The sequence below is a fragment of the Arvicola amphibius genome, chromosome 7 (genome assembly GCF_903992535.2).
Source record: "Arvicola amphibius chromosome 7, mArvAmp1.2, whole genome shotgun sequence".
Lineage (NCBI taxonomy): Eukaryota > Metazoa > Chordata > Mammalia > Rodentia > Cricetidae > Arvicola > Arvicola amphibius.
In genome coordinates, this window is record NC_052053.1 from 73,137,650 (window position 1) to 73,153,410 (window position 15,761).

General features: G+C 41.8%; 1 protein-coding gene across 1 annotated transcript in view; it reads left to right on the top strand.

The window, feature by feature from the left end:
• Positions 1–15,761, top strand: part of Setd3 (SET domain containing 3, actin histidine methyltransferase) — a 68,847-nt gene that overhangs the window by 21,254 nt on the left and 31,832 nt on the right. The window contains exon 6 of the mRNA XM_038337315.1: positions 249–505. Coding sequence (XP_038193243.1) covers positions 249–505 — 257 coding nt within the window. The remainder of the gene's footprint in view (positions 1–248; positions 506–15,761) is intronic.

The window sequence follows — 15,761 nt, forward strand, 5'->3', positions numbered from 1 at the left end:
GTTTAAGGCAATGTACAAGCTGTATAAATATATAAAATTTCATTCGTAACGATAAAAGATCATGCTTGGTTGTTTTTCAACTGATGATATAGATCCTCAAATCTATATTAAATGTTTTCCATTTTATGTCCAGAGAAGGATGCGTGTGACCTTGGAGTTTTGCGCTGTGGTTTTTGCACGTTTAAATGGTGGCTTTTTAAAGGAGTCCATGACATTTATTTACATTGCTAACTTCTGGATTGATTTAGGGCCCCTATATTCTCAAGACCGAATTCTCCAAGCCATGGGAAACATTGCACTGGCCTTTCATCTGCTGTGTGAGCGAGCCAGCCCCAACTCTTTCTGGCAGCCGTACATTCAGACTCTCCCCAGTGAATATGACACCCCTCTCTACTTTGAAGAAGATGAAGTGCGATGTCTTCAGTCGACACAAGCCATCCATGATGTCTTCAGCCAGTATAAAAACACAGCACGCCAGTATGCCTATTTCTATAAAGTCATCCAGGTGAGCAGGATGGGGAAGAATGGACCTGTGCATGTGTGTCCATCTTCTTACAGGTCCCTAAGCACTTTACTTTTAAGCTAACGGGTATTCAGGTACCTTTCTTTCATCATTTCCATATTTGCAGAACTACTACCACATAGTTTTAAGTGTATCTGGCTTTATCAGCATCCAGGATCAATGCAAGCAGCAGTTTCTCACTGACTAATGTCACTGAGCTTTTTGAAAGTGAAATTATCAAGAGATTTTACAGGCTGTGAACTTTATGGGATATAAAAAAGGTCCCTTGTGTGTTGCATTTCTAGAAAAATTAAAGTTGATTTGTAGGGGCTGGAGAGATGAGTCAGAGGTTAAGAGCTGTTGTTGCTTTTGCAGAAGAGCAGGGTTCAATTCTCAGCACTTACATGATGTGTTACAGCCATCCGTAATCCCAGTTTCAGGGAATCTGACATCCTTTTCTGACTTCCATGGGTAGAAGGCACTCATACAGTACATGGACACACATTTAGGCAAAATAATCATAGATAAAATGGATAGATTTAATAAAAACTAAAAACTTAAAAAAATAGGAAACAAATTGATAAAAGTTAAAAAAATTAATTTCTACTCTATTCATTATTTGAAAAAATTGACAGTTATGTAAACTGCAGGTGATTTGCTTATGTTTCTCAAAGTGTGTGAGGTATTACATTTTAGGGAGTTCCAGGTGGAAGTGTCATACACAAATCTCTGGAGGGTTTATTTTGGCTTTATGTGTTTGGGGGGTCCCATCACTGCTTCAGGAAAGGATAGAACCAGTGCTGCAGTGCCCGCCCTGAGCTGAGCAGGTGTCTCCTCTGGACTCCTTTGCAGTACTCGGGTCCACTTCTGTCCTGCTTCACCTGACTGGAGGAAGGAATGGTAGCTGCTGTCCCTCCCTTTCATTGAGCAGTTTGGCATCCTGAATTGGGCTGGTGTGGCTCTTTTAGAAATCATCTGTCCATAGTGTTTTGTTATGCTTTCTAGATGTGGTAATTGTATTTTATTGCTTTATGGAATAGTTTTATGTATTACTTTGTTTTTACTTATTTACCCACTTTAAAGATGACTGTGTGTGTGTGTGTGTGCGTGTACACGCACTGTAGGTGGAACCAGAAAATGGTGCTTGCTAGGTAAGCATTCTTCCACCAACGTCCATTCATTGTTTTAGTTTTACAGTGTGCTTGCTTTATAGAAATATTCCTCTCAGATATACATCTCCTGCCAAATATTTCAACTATTTCAAGTCACATAATCCTTGCCTCATAGAAATTGCTTTGCCTTTCTAAACCTCAAGGTTAGGACATTATGAAGAATGATAAATACAGCTTTTCTTTCAGGTTTGTCTAATTTAAAAAACTGTTGATGGAGCCAGATTAAAACTTGGCCTCTTTATTTGCAATGTCCTGGAGTCCTACATTTGACATTTGGTGTGGCTTTTTGTCATTTGCAAGTGTTATGCCTTTATTCTTAGTTTTTATTTGAGCACCTTGGCATTGTGTATGCCTCTGAGGTGGCATTGTGTATGCCCCTGAGTGTTTCTCTCTCTCTCTGTGCATGTGTGTGTGTGTACACATGTGTGTGAACTCTAGGTTTGGGGTGTAGTCACTTATGTGGGTTAGCTGGGAGGCCTTATTAGCAAGGGCCCCAAACTGGAGGATCCTGCATGTGGTACAGGCAGAACAAAGCAGTAGAGGGTAATCTGTGTGGTAAAAGCCCAGTGGCCGTGTGGGACAAGCACAGGCTTTGACATAAGTTACATCTCTGGTTCATCTCACTTGCTGTGGAAATGGAATTTGGAATGGGCTGCTTTACTCAGCTGGTGCCATGGAGTAACCAGGGTGGGCTCTGGTGTTGATTTGGAAGGGCTTACTTACTTTGCCACTACTTAGCACTATACTGTGCCATAGTGGGCAGTGCTGTGCTTTCCTTGACTGTAAGGTGTGAAAATACAGCCCCAGGTTCTAGGGCAAAGTGGAAAGAAGGAGCTGACCTTTGTGAAGCCCCTGGGCTTGCTGTAATTGTCACTGTCTGCATCCTTCAGCCCAGGTTACTTGGTTGTTACAGTTTTTTTTTTTTCTGTTTTTTGTTTTTGTTTTTTGGGTTTTTTTTTTCTGATTTTCTTCTTCCTGGTGTTGGGATACATCAGTCTTTTTAACCTTTTCTCCTGCAGTCTCTTGGTGGGCAAGGATAATGAAGAGCCTCCTGAAAGTCTAGAGACCAGAGCCACAGGATAGGCACAAACTCAGAACTGTCCATTCCTCACAGTCCTGTGGTTAGTCTGGGAACTTAAGTTTTTAGTCTTGAAAGTTCATACAGGTTTTAATGTTTTCTGTAATCTAAAATAGTGTTAAATGGCTTATTTCAAAGTGAGGTTGGCGTGGTAGAAAACCAACTCTCCTCTTCAGAACCCAGGGTGCCACACTGTTAACCTGTCAGTGCAGTCTGACACCATGGTTATTTTCTTCCTCCTCCTTAACCTCCTTCTCATTCTCTGTTATTTTATTTTATTTGTTCGTTTGTTTTGTTTTTTTGGGGACAGGATTTCATTATATTGCCCTGGGTTAGCATGGAATTTGTTATGTAGCCTAGGACGGCCTTGAGTGTATGGTCACCTTTCTGCCTCTGTGCTGGGATTACAAGCGTGCTGTACACTATACCTAGCTAGCTGCTGTAATTCTTTTTCCAAAGAAAACATAACCATCACTAAATGATGAAAAGAAGGAACAGAAGGGACCATTCAAGTTGAAAATGCCTAATGAACGTTTGTAGAAAGTTTTGTTTTATTTTCTGTGAGTCTTCTTTGTTTGTTTGTTTTTCAAGATAGGGTTTCTCTGTGTAGCCCTGACTGTCCTGTAACTTGCTAGGTTGACCGGGCTGGCCTTGAACTCAGAACTCAGAGATCTGCTTGCCTACATCTCCTAAGTGCTGATTAAAGGTGTGCACCACTACCACCACTTCCTCCCTTTTCCCTTCCCTCCTTCCCTCCCTCCCTTCTTCCCTCCTTCCTTTTCTTTAAAAAAATAAAAACGAAAAACCAACAAAACAAAAACAAACCAAGGTCTCATTATGTAATTCCAGCTGACTTGGAATTTGCTATATAGACCAGGTTGGTCTCAAACTCACAGAGATTTGATTGCCCTCACTCCTAAATGCTAGGATTAAGGATGTGCTCTACCATGTCTGGCCTGTAGAAAGTTTCTTAACCAGGATTTCCAATTAAGTGCCTGTTGGAATAAGCACTCTAGGCTGCTTAGAACGGGGTCATAACCTGAGACCCAACCCATCAGCTCAGCTGTACATCAGGAATATGGTAGCAGATTTAAGGAGCAGCTGTTCAGTATTAGCCACACACACACAACTGGTAGAATGAACAATCTGTGATCCAAGGAGTTCAGCATCTGTCTCACTACAGAAAAGTAAATAATCTGGGAGTTATTTGGTCCATAAGGCTGTAAGTCTCTGCAGTCGCAATCTGATGCTGACGTTCTAGAGGGTTCCTGGAGAGCTGCTGGTCTTCAGTCTGTTAGAATTTTAAAGATTTAATACCGACTACAGCAACAGGATTGTGAATTTGCCAGCAAGAGTGAAGGCAAGCCGGAAAAAAGTTTCCTTCTATGTCTTTTCATGTGGACCACCTACCTCCAGAAGGTGAGACCCAGGTTTGGGTAGGTCTTTCTTCTAATCTAATTAAGAGAAGTTTCTTATAGGAGTGCCCAGCAGCATGGGTCCTTGTCAATTCCAGATGCAGTCAAGTTGACAACCAAGATTAGCCATATCACTCATTGAAAACCATCTTTTGAGTCCAGCTGTTTTTCTTGTTTTAGAATAGTCTCATCACTTTCGAAAGTGTTGAGTCATAAATCAGTAAATACAGATGTTACTGTTGTCTGCTGTCCTTGTCTTCTCTTCTGGAGCAGCAGAGGGCTCTTACTCATGCTTTTCCAGGGGCAGTGCGATGTCTGTGTCTTAGCACTCAGAAAGAGGGAGGAGAGCACCCACTGTGCTGTATTTAAACCCTGATTGACATTTTCATCACAGGATCTATCTAGGTTTTGTTTGTTTGTTTTGTTTCTGCATTGAGAATCTTCATCTTTACCAGGAACATGAGAACCATCCCCCAGAGAAATATCTGTGAGCTCTGTCACAGCCCTTTCCAGGCCACAGGAAAAGGGTGTCCATATTCCATTTCTAGCTTGTGATTTCCCCTTAGAATCATCTTCCTGAGTGTCTGTATCTAGCTCTTCAGAACTGAAGACTCTTCTCATCTGACTGCCAGCTTGAGAGTTCCTTTGTCAAGGCTCAGAGTAAGTGCTCCACACCTCCATGTGTCTGTGGTATGACCCTGGTCCTTGACAGATCTGTGCCCATTAGTAGAGAGCATCACACTGTTCCCCAGTGTTTGGAGTTTTATTCTAAATGCATCATGACTAACTTCTAGTAATCAGAAACTTCTTTAAGATTTAGATTTCTTTGTATTGCTTTTTTTATTTAATGTTTTTTTGGTCACTTATTTCTTGATTGTCTAAAACCTAGACAAAGTTATTTCCTGTGTTCTCTTTTTCCAGAATATTTCTTTGGTCAAGGGCTTCTTGGTGTGGGCACTTTTGTTAGTTCAAGTGAACTGATTTTAGCTTGCTTTATAGTGTTTGTTTTTAAATGGAGTCTTGCCAGGCCTCTGCTCCTCTTCCCTTGTGTACTGGCGGCTTGGGTGTCTGGTCTTCTAGGCATCCTTCCAGATCCTGCACTGTAGTCTTTTCTTCCTTTTTTTACCCCTTCAACGAAGAGCAGGCAAGCAAGGCTTTATTGAGAAGTAGAATAACAGCTCCTGCAACAGGAAGAACCTGAGAATAGGTTGTCTGAGATTCTATTCTTTGGTGCTTAGCAATCACTGTATCCTTCTACAAGGTTGTGTAAGCATATGACAGGAGCCTCAGGCAAGCACTGAGAGCCCACTTGGTGTTGATGCAGCATCTGCTGGTGGAGCCTTGTACTGCAGCTTGATTTTAACACTCCAAGAGCTAAGTTTAGAAACTGACTAAGCCACATGCTAGAAAAGGCTTCTAAGGGTTGAGAGCCCTCAATAGGGGTAAAATTTCCATCAGTTTGTGAACAGGAGCCAGAGGAGAAAGGACTGGTGGGGAAAGGCAGAACCTGGCAGTTTTACAGCTAAGAAAATGCTCCTAGTAAATGAGAGTGTAACCATAGGTCAGCTCCATGTGAGACTTCCACATGGCAACATTGTAACCAGTTTTGTGATAGAAATCAGTGGAAAAATAGGATTTGGCTTAAACTCAGATTAGAAACTACATATCTCTGTGAAAGTGGAATCAACTCCAATTAGATTTTACTCTCCTTACTATGCTGAATGATCAAGTGAAAAAGATACAGGTCTGAGAATAAGCTGTCTGTTTAACTGGTAATCGTTGTATAACATGTCAGTTGATGACATGGGGTATCAACTTATGTTGAGGATAAGAATTTTCACAAAGACACACATTTTCCTGTGTTGAAACTTTAAAATCAAGTACAGGTTTAACAGGGTTTAAAATTTATTCATTTCCCAGTTTAGGTGACTTGTTGCATGTTTACCTGGATTTCCTCTTGTGGAGAAAATGATTTGTGTATTAGTTGTGTATCTTGTTTCAGTGTGAGAGAATTCATTCATAGTGAGTTTTGCTTCAGAGTGTAGTATGACAGTCTTGAATTGGGTATCTTTGCTGGGTAGGCAACCTCCAGCTAATCAGGGTTGTGGTGACAGAAGAGATGAACAACCATAGTTACAGTTACTGCTGCACCTGCTACAGTCTATTCTGAACTTGGGACCCTGTCAAGAAGCAGAAAGAGATGCTACTTTTGGTCCTCAGTGTGCCATAACAGTTGTGGTTAAATACAGACAGTTGTTTGTCCTGGTTGCTGTGGCTTTACTTGTATCTGTCTTATAGCAGCACAAGACATGCACTTGTTGTCATGCAAAAGTCCTGTTACAAACAAGCCTTTTAGGAACATGCACTAAATTATGTGGAAGACTCTGAGCACCAGCTTGTAGTGTTCCCTATCTTTAGATGCTTTCTAGGATGAGAGGTCAGAAACTGCAGGTAGAATCCAACTGTGTGTGTGTGTGTGTGTGTGTGTGTGTGTGTGTGTTACTAAGGATTGAATCTAGTGCCATTGGGCCATACCCCCAACTTCACAAAGGTTTTCTGTGACCCTGGCACTCTTTTGGAGAGTACTTGTGGAAGTCACTCATTTGTACTTATTTGATTTCTCAAGTTAGGTTGAGATTATACATTTTTTGCAATAATGCATATTATACCCTGATCAGTTGTTTAGCTTTTAGTTTGAACAACTTTTGTGCTTATAGACAGGTTATAAAATAGAGCTCACACTCATGTTGCCTAGTCTGACTTAGTAATGCCTTATGCAACTGCAGTGTAAGACAATGATCTAGGAGGTCAATGGTGGCACAGAGCTTCCCCTAGCTGCTCTCCTTTTTGCTGACAATTTCTTTATCTTCTCAGTTCCTTTCAGACCCTGGCATTGTTTTGAAGAATACTCTGGCTGCCACTTTATAGACATCTTTCATTTAATATTTATCTGAAGTTTTTCACATTAAACTGAGATCATGTTTTTGGCAAGAGTATCATAGAAGTCAAGTTGTGTCCTCCTCAGGGAACACATAAATTAATGTGCTTTATTAATGTTTGTTCCAATAAAGTGGATGCTTTGACAGCAAGTAAATACCCTATTCTAATATACTAGTTTTTGTGCTGCCACTCTCCTCTGCACTAGGCATGTGTGACTGTGATGTGTGCCAACTGGAAACTTTCTGTTCTGTTTTTCTTCTGCAGGTATTGGAATTTTACTTTGAGGAATAGCTGCCCCTACTTCCCTATTTATTGATTTATTCAGTGGTTCGTGTCAACAAGGATTCCTGGATTCTTGTTTGATTTGATGGGTTATATGATCCATTGCTCTCACTGTTGATTTGATACACACTTGTTGTAAATGACTGCATGTGACAGTTGATTTCTTTTTCAGTTTGAACTATTTGGAGAACATCCTATGCAGCATTTTTCATAAGATAAATGCATGGAAGTGTATCAGGTAAAAATCTGTTTACTCTTGCACCACACATCACAGAGTTCCTTTGGCATCAGAGTGGAAAGTGAGCTGTGGGCAGTGCTTTCTAGTGCCACTCTCTAGCCTATCCTTACTTAAGCATTTCTCTGGAGACAAAGGTTCCATTAGGAATGTTTTGTTCTTAGCTTACTTCATAGTGATGCCACAGCTACTAAATGAGGGCTGTGAGCAACAGAAGTGAGGATGAAGGAACAGAGTCAGAGGTAATGATGGCATGACACACAGGTTAGTGGACCAAAGGTGCTGAGATGAGTGAGCATTGGGTTCTTGTGTTCAGTAGCTATTGGAGCCACAGTGGAAGTTAGGAGGTGTAGAAGGGCAATAACAATTCTGCTTTCACGGTGTCCCTGTGACTTTGCTGGGTGCCTTTTCTCTTCAGGTCAGCAACATCCCTTTATGGAATGCTTGTGGAGCTGTCCTGAAGAAGTGCAGGGGTGAGGGTGGTGGGTAGGAAGAGCTTTTGTGTACATCACCAGGAACTCATGGCTGCAAATGACAGTCCCTGTGGGACAGAGCTGTGACCATGCCTTTGTGACTGCTGGGAGGAGGAGAAGCTCAATAAGAGGATTCCCTGTCTATTAGTTGTTTTTTCAGAAGTGCACTGAGGATGGAGCTTAGTGCCTCGTGCTATGGGAGAAGCACTCTACACCAACTACAGCCTTAGACCTCCTTAGCTCCAATGATCCAGAAGGAGGGATGTGTGCACATGTGCACATGAGGAATAGACAGTTTGGGAGCTGCTTCCTGGGTGCTGTGATGTCTGTATTCTTTGAATCGGGTTTAGAATAGTTCTGTTCAAGGGCAGACCTTGAACTTCTAACCACAGCTCAGTGGCCTATTCTTGAACTATGTGTGTCCTTGCGTGTCCCTGATAGGCATTCTCATCATTTCTAATGTGAGTTCAGTGTATAAGAGTGTCTTTGGTTCGAGGCCAGCCTGGTCTACAAGAGCTAGTTCTAGGCCAGGCTCTAAAAAAAGCTGCAGAGAAACCCTGTCTCGAAAAACAAAAACAAAACAAAAAAAAAGAGTGTCTTTGTTCTTTGTGAGGTTCCCACATTTGTGTATTACTCATTTAAACATTGTAGACAGATGTTTCTGTCCCCGCCTTGTCCTGTAGCTGTTCTTTCCCAAAGAAACACACAGAGGCTTATATTAATTACAAACTGTTTGGCCTATTGTTTAGGCTTATTACTAACTACCTTTTATAACTTAAAATAACCCATAATTCTTGTCTATGTTTAGCCATGTGGTTTGGTACCTTTTGTCAGTGAGGCATTCTTATCTTACATCCTCTGCATATGGCTGGTGACTGACTCTCTGCCTTTCCTCTTCCCAGAATTCTTAGTCTGGTCACCCCACCTATACTTCTGCCTGGCTACTGGCCATTCAGTGTTTTATTAAACCAATATGAGTGACAAATCTTTACAGTATACAAGACCATTATCCCACAGCAAAACATGTATCTGATGTTCACCATTTTCATAAATAAAGACTGTGGAGGTGTCATTTTAAAATCTAACTTGAATTTCTCACTGTGAATGCCATTGCAATTTAGATAGAATCTTCATTAGAATCTTTGGGGAATTCAGTACCCTTTGTTTCCTATTTTTTCAGCCTTTACTTTTGGTGGCCTCTGGGAGACTTTTTTCCTGTGTCCGTGGTTCTGTTTGTGGTAAAGCTATACCTCGTATCATGTTGGTGCTGAGAGTGGACAGGGGACAACACTTAGTGGTTGAGCCTGGACATTGTAGCCTGTTCTCATGTCCTATGGAAGCTGCTGAGGTTTAGACTCCCACATGTGCAGCCTGCTTTGTTCTCTGTAGCTCTCCTACTCTCTGCTCTCTAATTTCCTCTTTTCCTTAGGAAGGTCCCAGCCTTCCTTCCTTTCCTTAGTCTCTGCCCGCCAGGCCTGTTAGAATTCAAACTTGTGACTTTTATCACCCAGTTTATGAGTAGACATTCAACAAACAAAGTAATACACATATATTGTCCCCTAGTACCAGATGTTCACCTGTGTGGATGCAGTACAGATGCAAATCCCTGGTAATAGGACTCAGGCCTGATACCTCTCCAAAAAAGGAGAGAAGGAGGAAAATGGTGTAATGTTTATTGGTATTTCAGTTTTAGCTGCTGCCCCAGTGTCCTGGAGGTTGTTTCAATGTTCCATGCCCTCTGAGCTTGGTTTCTGTCCAAAAGCAGATCAGTCTCTGATAGCACGTCCTGTTTCCTTACTTTCCATCTCCTCAACTAGAATACTAACCACTGAAGTCAGGGACCTAGTTTCATTCTCAGTTAGAAGGATAGCTAGAGATGACACAGAGCTAGTGCTTGATAATTATTTATTGAGTGAAGTCATAACCGAAGTAGCGAACAACTGTCGTTCAGAGAAAAACATAACTCTGGTGGACACCACATTCTGAAGCCCACTGGAGCTGTGATTACGTCGACATCATTGAGGAACCGAGCATTTGCGCGGATCTAGGGATGCTGGACAAGCATTGTCCACTGAGCTGCAGCCCTAGACAAGCCCTGCTCTGACTATAAGTTGAGTTTGGAAGGTCCCAGAGCTGGCACTCTAGTCATCTGCTGGCCTTCCAGTTCAGATCAGAATCAGCACTGTTCACATCTGTGTGATGGGCTCTCTCACAGACTGCAAAGGGTCAGGGGCAGACTGGTGTTCCTGCCAATCACGTGTTCTGATGAGCTACACCCTCAGCCCCTTCCTTCCTTTTCTGAGACAGGGTATTGTTATATAGTGCAAGCTGGCCCAAACTTTCCATTATAGCCTTTACTAGCTTCAAATTTGTTATCTTCTTGCCTCGGCCACCTAACTGCTGGGATTACAGGTATGTTGTCAACATGGCTTGTTAATTCTGTTCTTCTGAATGGGGATGTTTGCCTGTATCTTGTGTTCACATTTTGGAGTTTCCAGGATTTGTAGAATATCCTGAGCAATGATTCCATGATGATCTGGATGAGCTTTCTCAAGATTCAAGGTCAGGCTTTTTTATGTAGATTGTGAAGTGCTGTCATTTCCTTAGATTCACTTTTCCATCATCCAGGGTTGGCTTTTGACCAACCGATGTCTAACACAGCTAACAGGGATCTTTCTGGAATATAAATGACATCTTTTCATTCCTCTGCCTCTGCTTACGCTTGGAGTAAACTGGAATGGCAAGACTTCTCAGTGGTGCTTGTTGATCCTTTCACCTTGCCACTCCCTTTCTTCTGGCCTTTCCTCAGAGATTGTAGGGCTGGATGAGCCTTTGCTATCTGCAAGAGCCTTCCCCCAATTTCCAAAGCAACTCCCGCGCCTTATGGTTTTAGTTTAGAGTCTGAGTGTGAATTTTCTTGACATGATTCCCTGTCATGTGTGCTGTGTGCTACTTATTTCTTTATAGTCCCACCACTATCTCGAGTGCTTTTGTCTTTATACCTGTGTCTTCTCTCATGTGAGCGCCATGGACAGGGGCCTGTCTCTCTTGAGAAGTCATTGCCCTCTGATTTTGCAGGTCACCTTGACCAGGACCTATTGGGTAATAAGCTTCTGCATGGTTAGAGAGTGAGTGAAGCCCAGCCCAGCCAAGAGACCAGTTTGCCTGGTAAAGCTTAGAGTTTGGGAGAATCAGGGAGGATCTTAAGGCTTCTGGAATGTACTGTTTTCAAGTTTATTTTCTTATTGTTTCTAGACCTGGAGTGGAAATTGTGGTATTAAATTCCCAACTTACTCTAATTTGCCAAAGCTTAAGATGTAGTAGCCACAAGTAGCCTGTTGGGTTTTACCCGTGGATTTCATTTCTATTTAGAATGCATTGTTTCAAGTAGATGACTTTTGCATGCAAAAATCAAGTCTGGAGCAAATTTTCATTTTTAAATTGTAAGTTTGTGCAAGTGAGGGTTTAATAGAAGTGCTCACCCAGCCTTTACCATGGTGACACATGGGCGTGTCTGAAGGAAAAACTGTCAGAATGAACAGATTTCACTTTCTATATGCCAGTGATTTCAGGACCAACTATAATGAGTTCTGAAATTTTTGTGTCAGTCTCTTGTTTTTTTCTTAAATGCTGTGAAGGAGTTTAAAATTAATATGCCATTTTTTATTTGCTAGTATTAACACCAGACATGATATTGTCAGCCTTGAAATTCCTGCTCTTATGTTGTCTTTTTTAAGTTTCAAGTGAGTTAGAGGCTCTGGCCCCTGAACCAAAAGGAACTGGTTTTATTTTAATAGCCACGTCTCCTATGACCTGTATGATGTGATTACTGATACCTGAAGGTGAACCCTTGATCAGTTATGACTTGTTGGTTCATTCTACAGTGACAGAATATTGCTTTTAGTGTTGAAATGTTAGGAATGGTGCTCAAAAACTGAAAAAGATCTACAGAGAAGGACTATGTCTGTCTGCTCATGCAAGTGCCTCATTACATAAAAGTTCTCTATGTCTAGTGACTCTGACCCCTCTGGCTTCCTTTTTTTGAAGGGAAGGCAAACAAGATTTTATTGAGAAGAGTGACAGTGCTTCCTGTTGCAGAGAGGGATCTGCAGAATAGGTTGCCCTCTAGTGGCCTTTCTGATTTGGCCCTTCTCACCTAGCCACATTGCAAGTTGTCATTCATACATGAGGAACTTTGCCAGGTGCTAGCTCTGCAGAGAGGCCGAGTGCTTCTGTCCACAAGGAGCTGTCTGTTAAATCCAGTCTGGCGATACAAAGCAGGAGTGGGATCCATCCACAGTCAGGGAGAGGAGCAGTAGATGTAGAGAATGAGACACAGAGGTAGGGCTTCTCACTATAGGTCAGCCTGGTGTGTCATGAGATGGCAAGTAGGCAGAGGAGGTGAAGGAGGGATTTAGCAGCAGGGAACTGCATTAGCAAGGTCATGTACTTTTCTAGATGTCAAGATCCGCCTTGTATATAGCTGTGAGAACTCATCAGACTTCCCGTTTGGCAAGTGAGGAACTTGCATTGAAAGTGTCCTCTGTTTGAGTACTTTGATTCCTACTAATTAGTGATTTGTCTGTATTTAATGGCATTTTAAACTACCTTCTCTGTTCAAGGTGCCAAGCTCACTTTGTCTTGAACTGTGGGGTGCTGGTTTATTATTTTTTTCTTTTTAATATCCTCAGTTGGGAATATCCTTGTTCAGTTAGTGCTGCCCATTTGCATGTAGGTGTGCTATCCCCAGAGCATAGGCTACCCGTTGCTACAATGCCAAAGAAAAATGACTCTTCCTCCTCTAGCTGTCATCAGCTGTCAGTAGCTTTTCACCTGGGATGGAGCCCAAGTCATGGTCTATTCTGAGGCAGCCTTTCACAGTACCCCTTCTTATCCACCAGATCGCCCATTCTTTCTGTTCCTCTTCTGCTTGTTGTCCCAGGTAGAGCTGAGTACTCACAGTCTAAAGTGTAAACTTTTTGGAGAATTGTTTACAGTTTACTCAGGCAGTGTAGGTGGCAAATAACAAAAAAAAAGAGCAAGGCATGATAGCTGATAAATGGCTATCAATAATGAGCAGACTCCATTGACTTTCAAAATAGCCGATGTTAATATAATATGTAACTTAAAAGAGGTAGGGAATAGTTAATAACCCCTATAGCAAAGGTTAACCTTTTGGGGAAATTTCCTCTTGACTTTTAGTTTTTTGTTTTAAATGAAATTTAAGCTACACCATGTAGAGTTGCCAAAAATTTCATACAGTACCCACAGTCAAGATTAGGATATGACAGCTCTTCAGTGTCCTTTCTCAGACAGTAGACACCCATTCTTTTCAAGGTGTCTTAACTGTCATCAAACCTCCTATAAGTGGAGGTGAGCCCATGGGCTCTTTTGCACCTGCTGCTCTTGCCCCGTGTAATGTTTGTGAGATTTGTCCATGTTGTTGTGTATGGCAATAGGTCAGCCCCTTTTCATTGTTCTATAAACTTTCTTGTATAAATTTACATTTTTTTCTTTTTCTCCTTCCTTCCTTCCTTCCTTCCTTCCTTTCTTCCTTCCTTCCTTCCTTCCTTTTGAGATAGGGTCTTACCCTGTAGCCTAGGTTAACGTAACTCTCAGTGCAGTCCTGTTATAAGTAGCCTTATTAGCTGTCTTCCTATGGACATTACTTGAGTATAGTGTCAGTTCTCTTGCCTCAGTCTCCCAGATGCTGGGATTACTGGTGATACCTGGCTTCTTCTGCTCATGGAGACTGGTTGTTTTCTGGGCTCAGGCTGTGTGCTAGTTTCTTTTATCTTTGCTGTGACAGATTTAACAGTCATAAAGCATTGTAAGGGAAGAAGCTCCTTGGAGACTGTACCCTGTGGCTGGTCACATCGCATTTGCAGTCAAGATACACAGAGGACCCTTGATGCTCAGTTTCCTCTCTTTTGATTGAGTCCAGGGCTCTAACCCATATTTGATGTAGGAGTGTTTCTATCTATCGGCTGTTTCATTGGTTAATTAATAAAGAAACTGCTTGGCCTGATAGGTTAGAACATAGGTGGGTGGAGTAGACAGAACAGGATGCTGGGAGTGAGGCACATGCCTTGGGCAATTGCCCTGCCTCTCCTCTCTGGGACAGTCACCATGAAGCCACCCACCAGGTCAGACATGCTGAATCTTTCCCGGTAAGACACCACTTCGTGGTGCTACACAGATTATTAGAAATGGGTTAATCAAGATGTGAGAATTAGACAAGAAGAGGCTGGAACTAATGGGCCAGGCAGTGTTTAAATGAATACAGTTTGTGTGTTGTTATTTCGGGGCATAATCTAGCCAGGAGGCCGGGATCTGGGTGGCAGGAACGCAGCCCGCTGCTCCTCACTACACATATTCTGTGTGGGTCTTTCCCCCTTAGTAAACTCTAGAAACACCCTCATGGGTACTCTATGAGGCATGTCTTCTGAGGGATTCTAAATCCAGTCAAACTGACAAATAAAGCATCATGGGCAGGTATGGGAGAGAGAGACAGAGAATGTGAATGAATGTGTACATGTATACATGTGTACCCATGCATATGTGTACATGTGTACACCTTCACATGTGTCACAATGGGCATGTGGAGGTTAGAGGACAATTTTGTGGAATCAGTTCTTCCCTTCTACCTTTACATGGGTCCTAAGGATTGAACTCAGATCATCACACATGCACAGAAGCACCTTTGCCTCCTGGACCATCTTGCTGGCACAGTTATATCTGTCTTCCTCTGGACATACACACTCTTTTCTTCTGGGCATCTTTTGGGAGAAGGAATACTGGAGTAATGAATGTTTGCTCATTTAGTCTCAGTAGACATTGCTAAACAACCCTGTGCTTGAACCAATTTGCACTCTCACCAGCAATCATTTCTGGTTGGTCTATTTCTTCACCAACACTTTGTCCTTGGGGACATCGGTGTTGGTGTACATTTTAGGTTTTTGTGGTTCTGATTTCCACTGGTAACTTAAAGTGGTAAGCATGCTTCTGTTTGCTTACCAGTTCCATGGACATCCTCTGTTAAAAGAGCTATGCAAGTCTTCTGCTCATTTAAAATATGTTCTGTTCAGCCCTGTAGACCTCAAGTTCATCCTGTAGACACACAACCAGTATAAAATTAATTAAATACTTAACATAATTTTAAAAAATTTGAGATCCTGTGGTCTGTTTTTTGGAGGGTTATTTAACATTACTAATTTTTTTGATTTTAGTAAAATACATGTAACCAATAAATACTTTCATAATGTTTTGTAATCTTCTTTACTAAGTATTTTTCAAGCTTTTCCACCACTCAGTACAGAAAGTCTCAGCATGAAGTAGTAACTTCCTCCTTGCCATTGGCTGCTTTTAGTTTGGCCCTCTTTTCTGAATATGTGTTCTTCGTTAGATTTGGGTTTTGTGACTGTCTTTCAGTTTGTGACTTATGGAGTTACTTTCCAAAGGATATTTTTTTTGAGTAGACATTCTTATGTTACCAGTCTTATATTAAAGGTAGTGCTTTTTGTAGTCATCTCAAGAATGTTTTATCCAGCCCAGAAGTTCTCAACTGAGGGTTTGTTCCTTGGGAGGAGGAGACATTTTTGGCTGTCACAGCTGGATCATGGATGCTGTAAAACGTCTTACAATGCAACAAGGAATGATTTGGC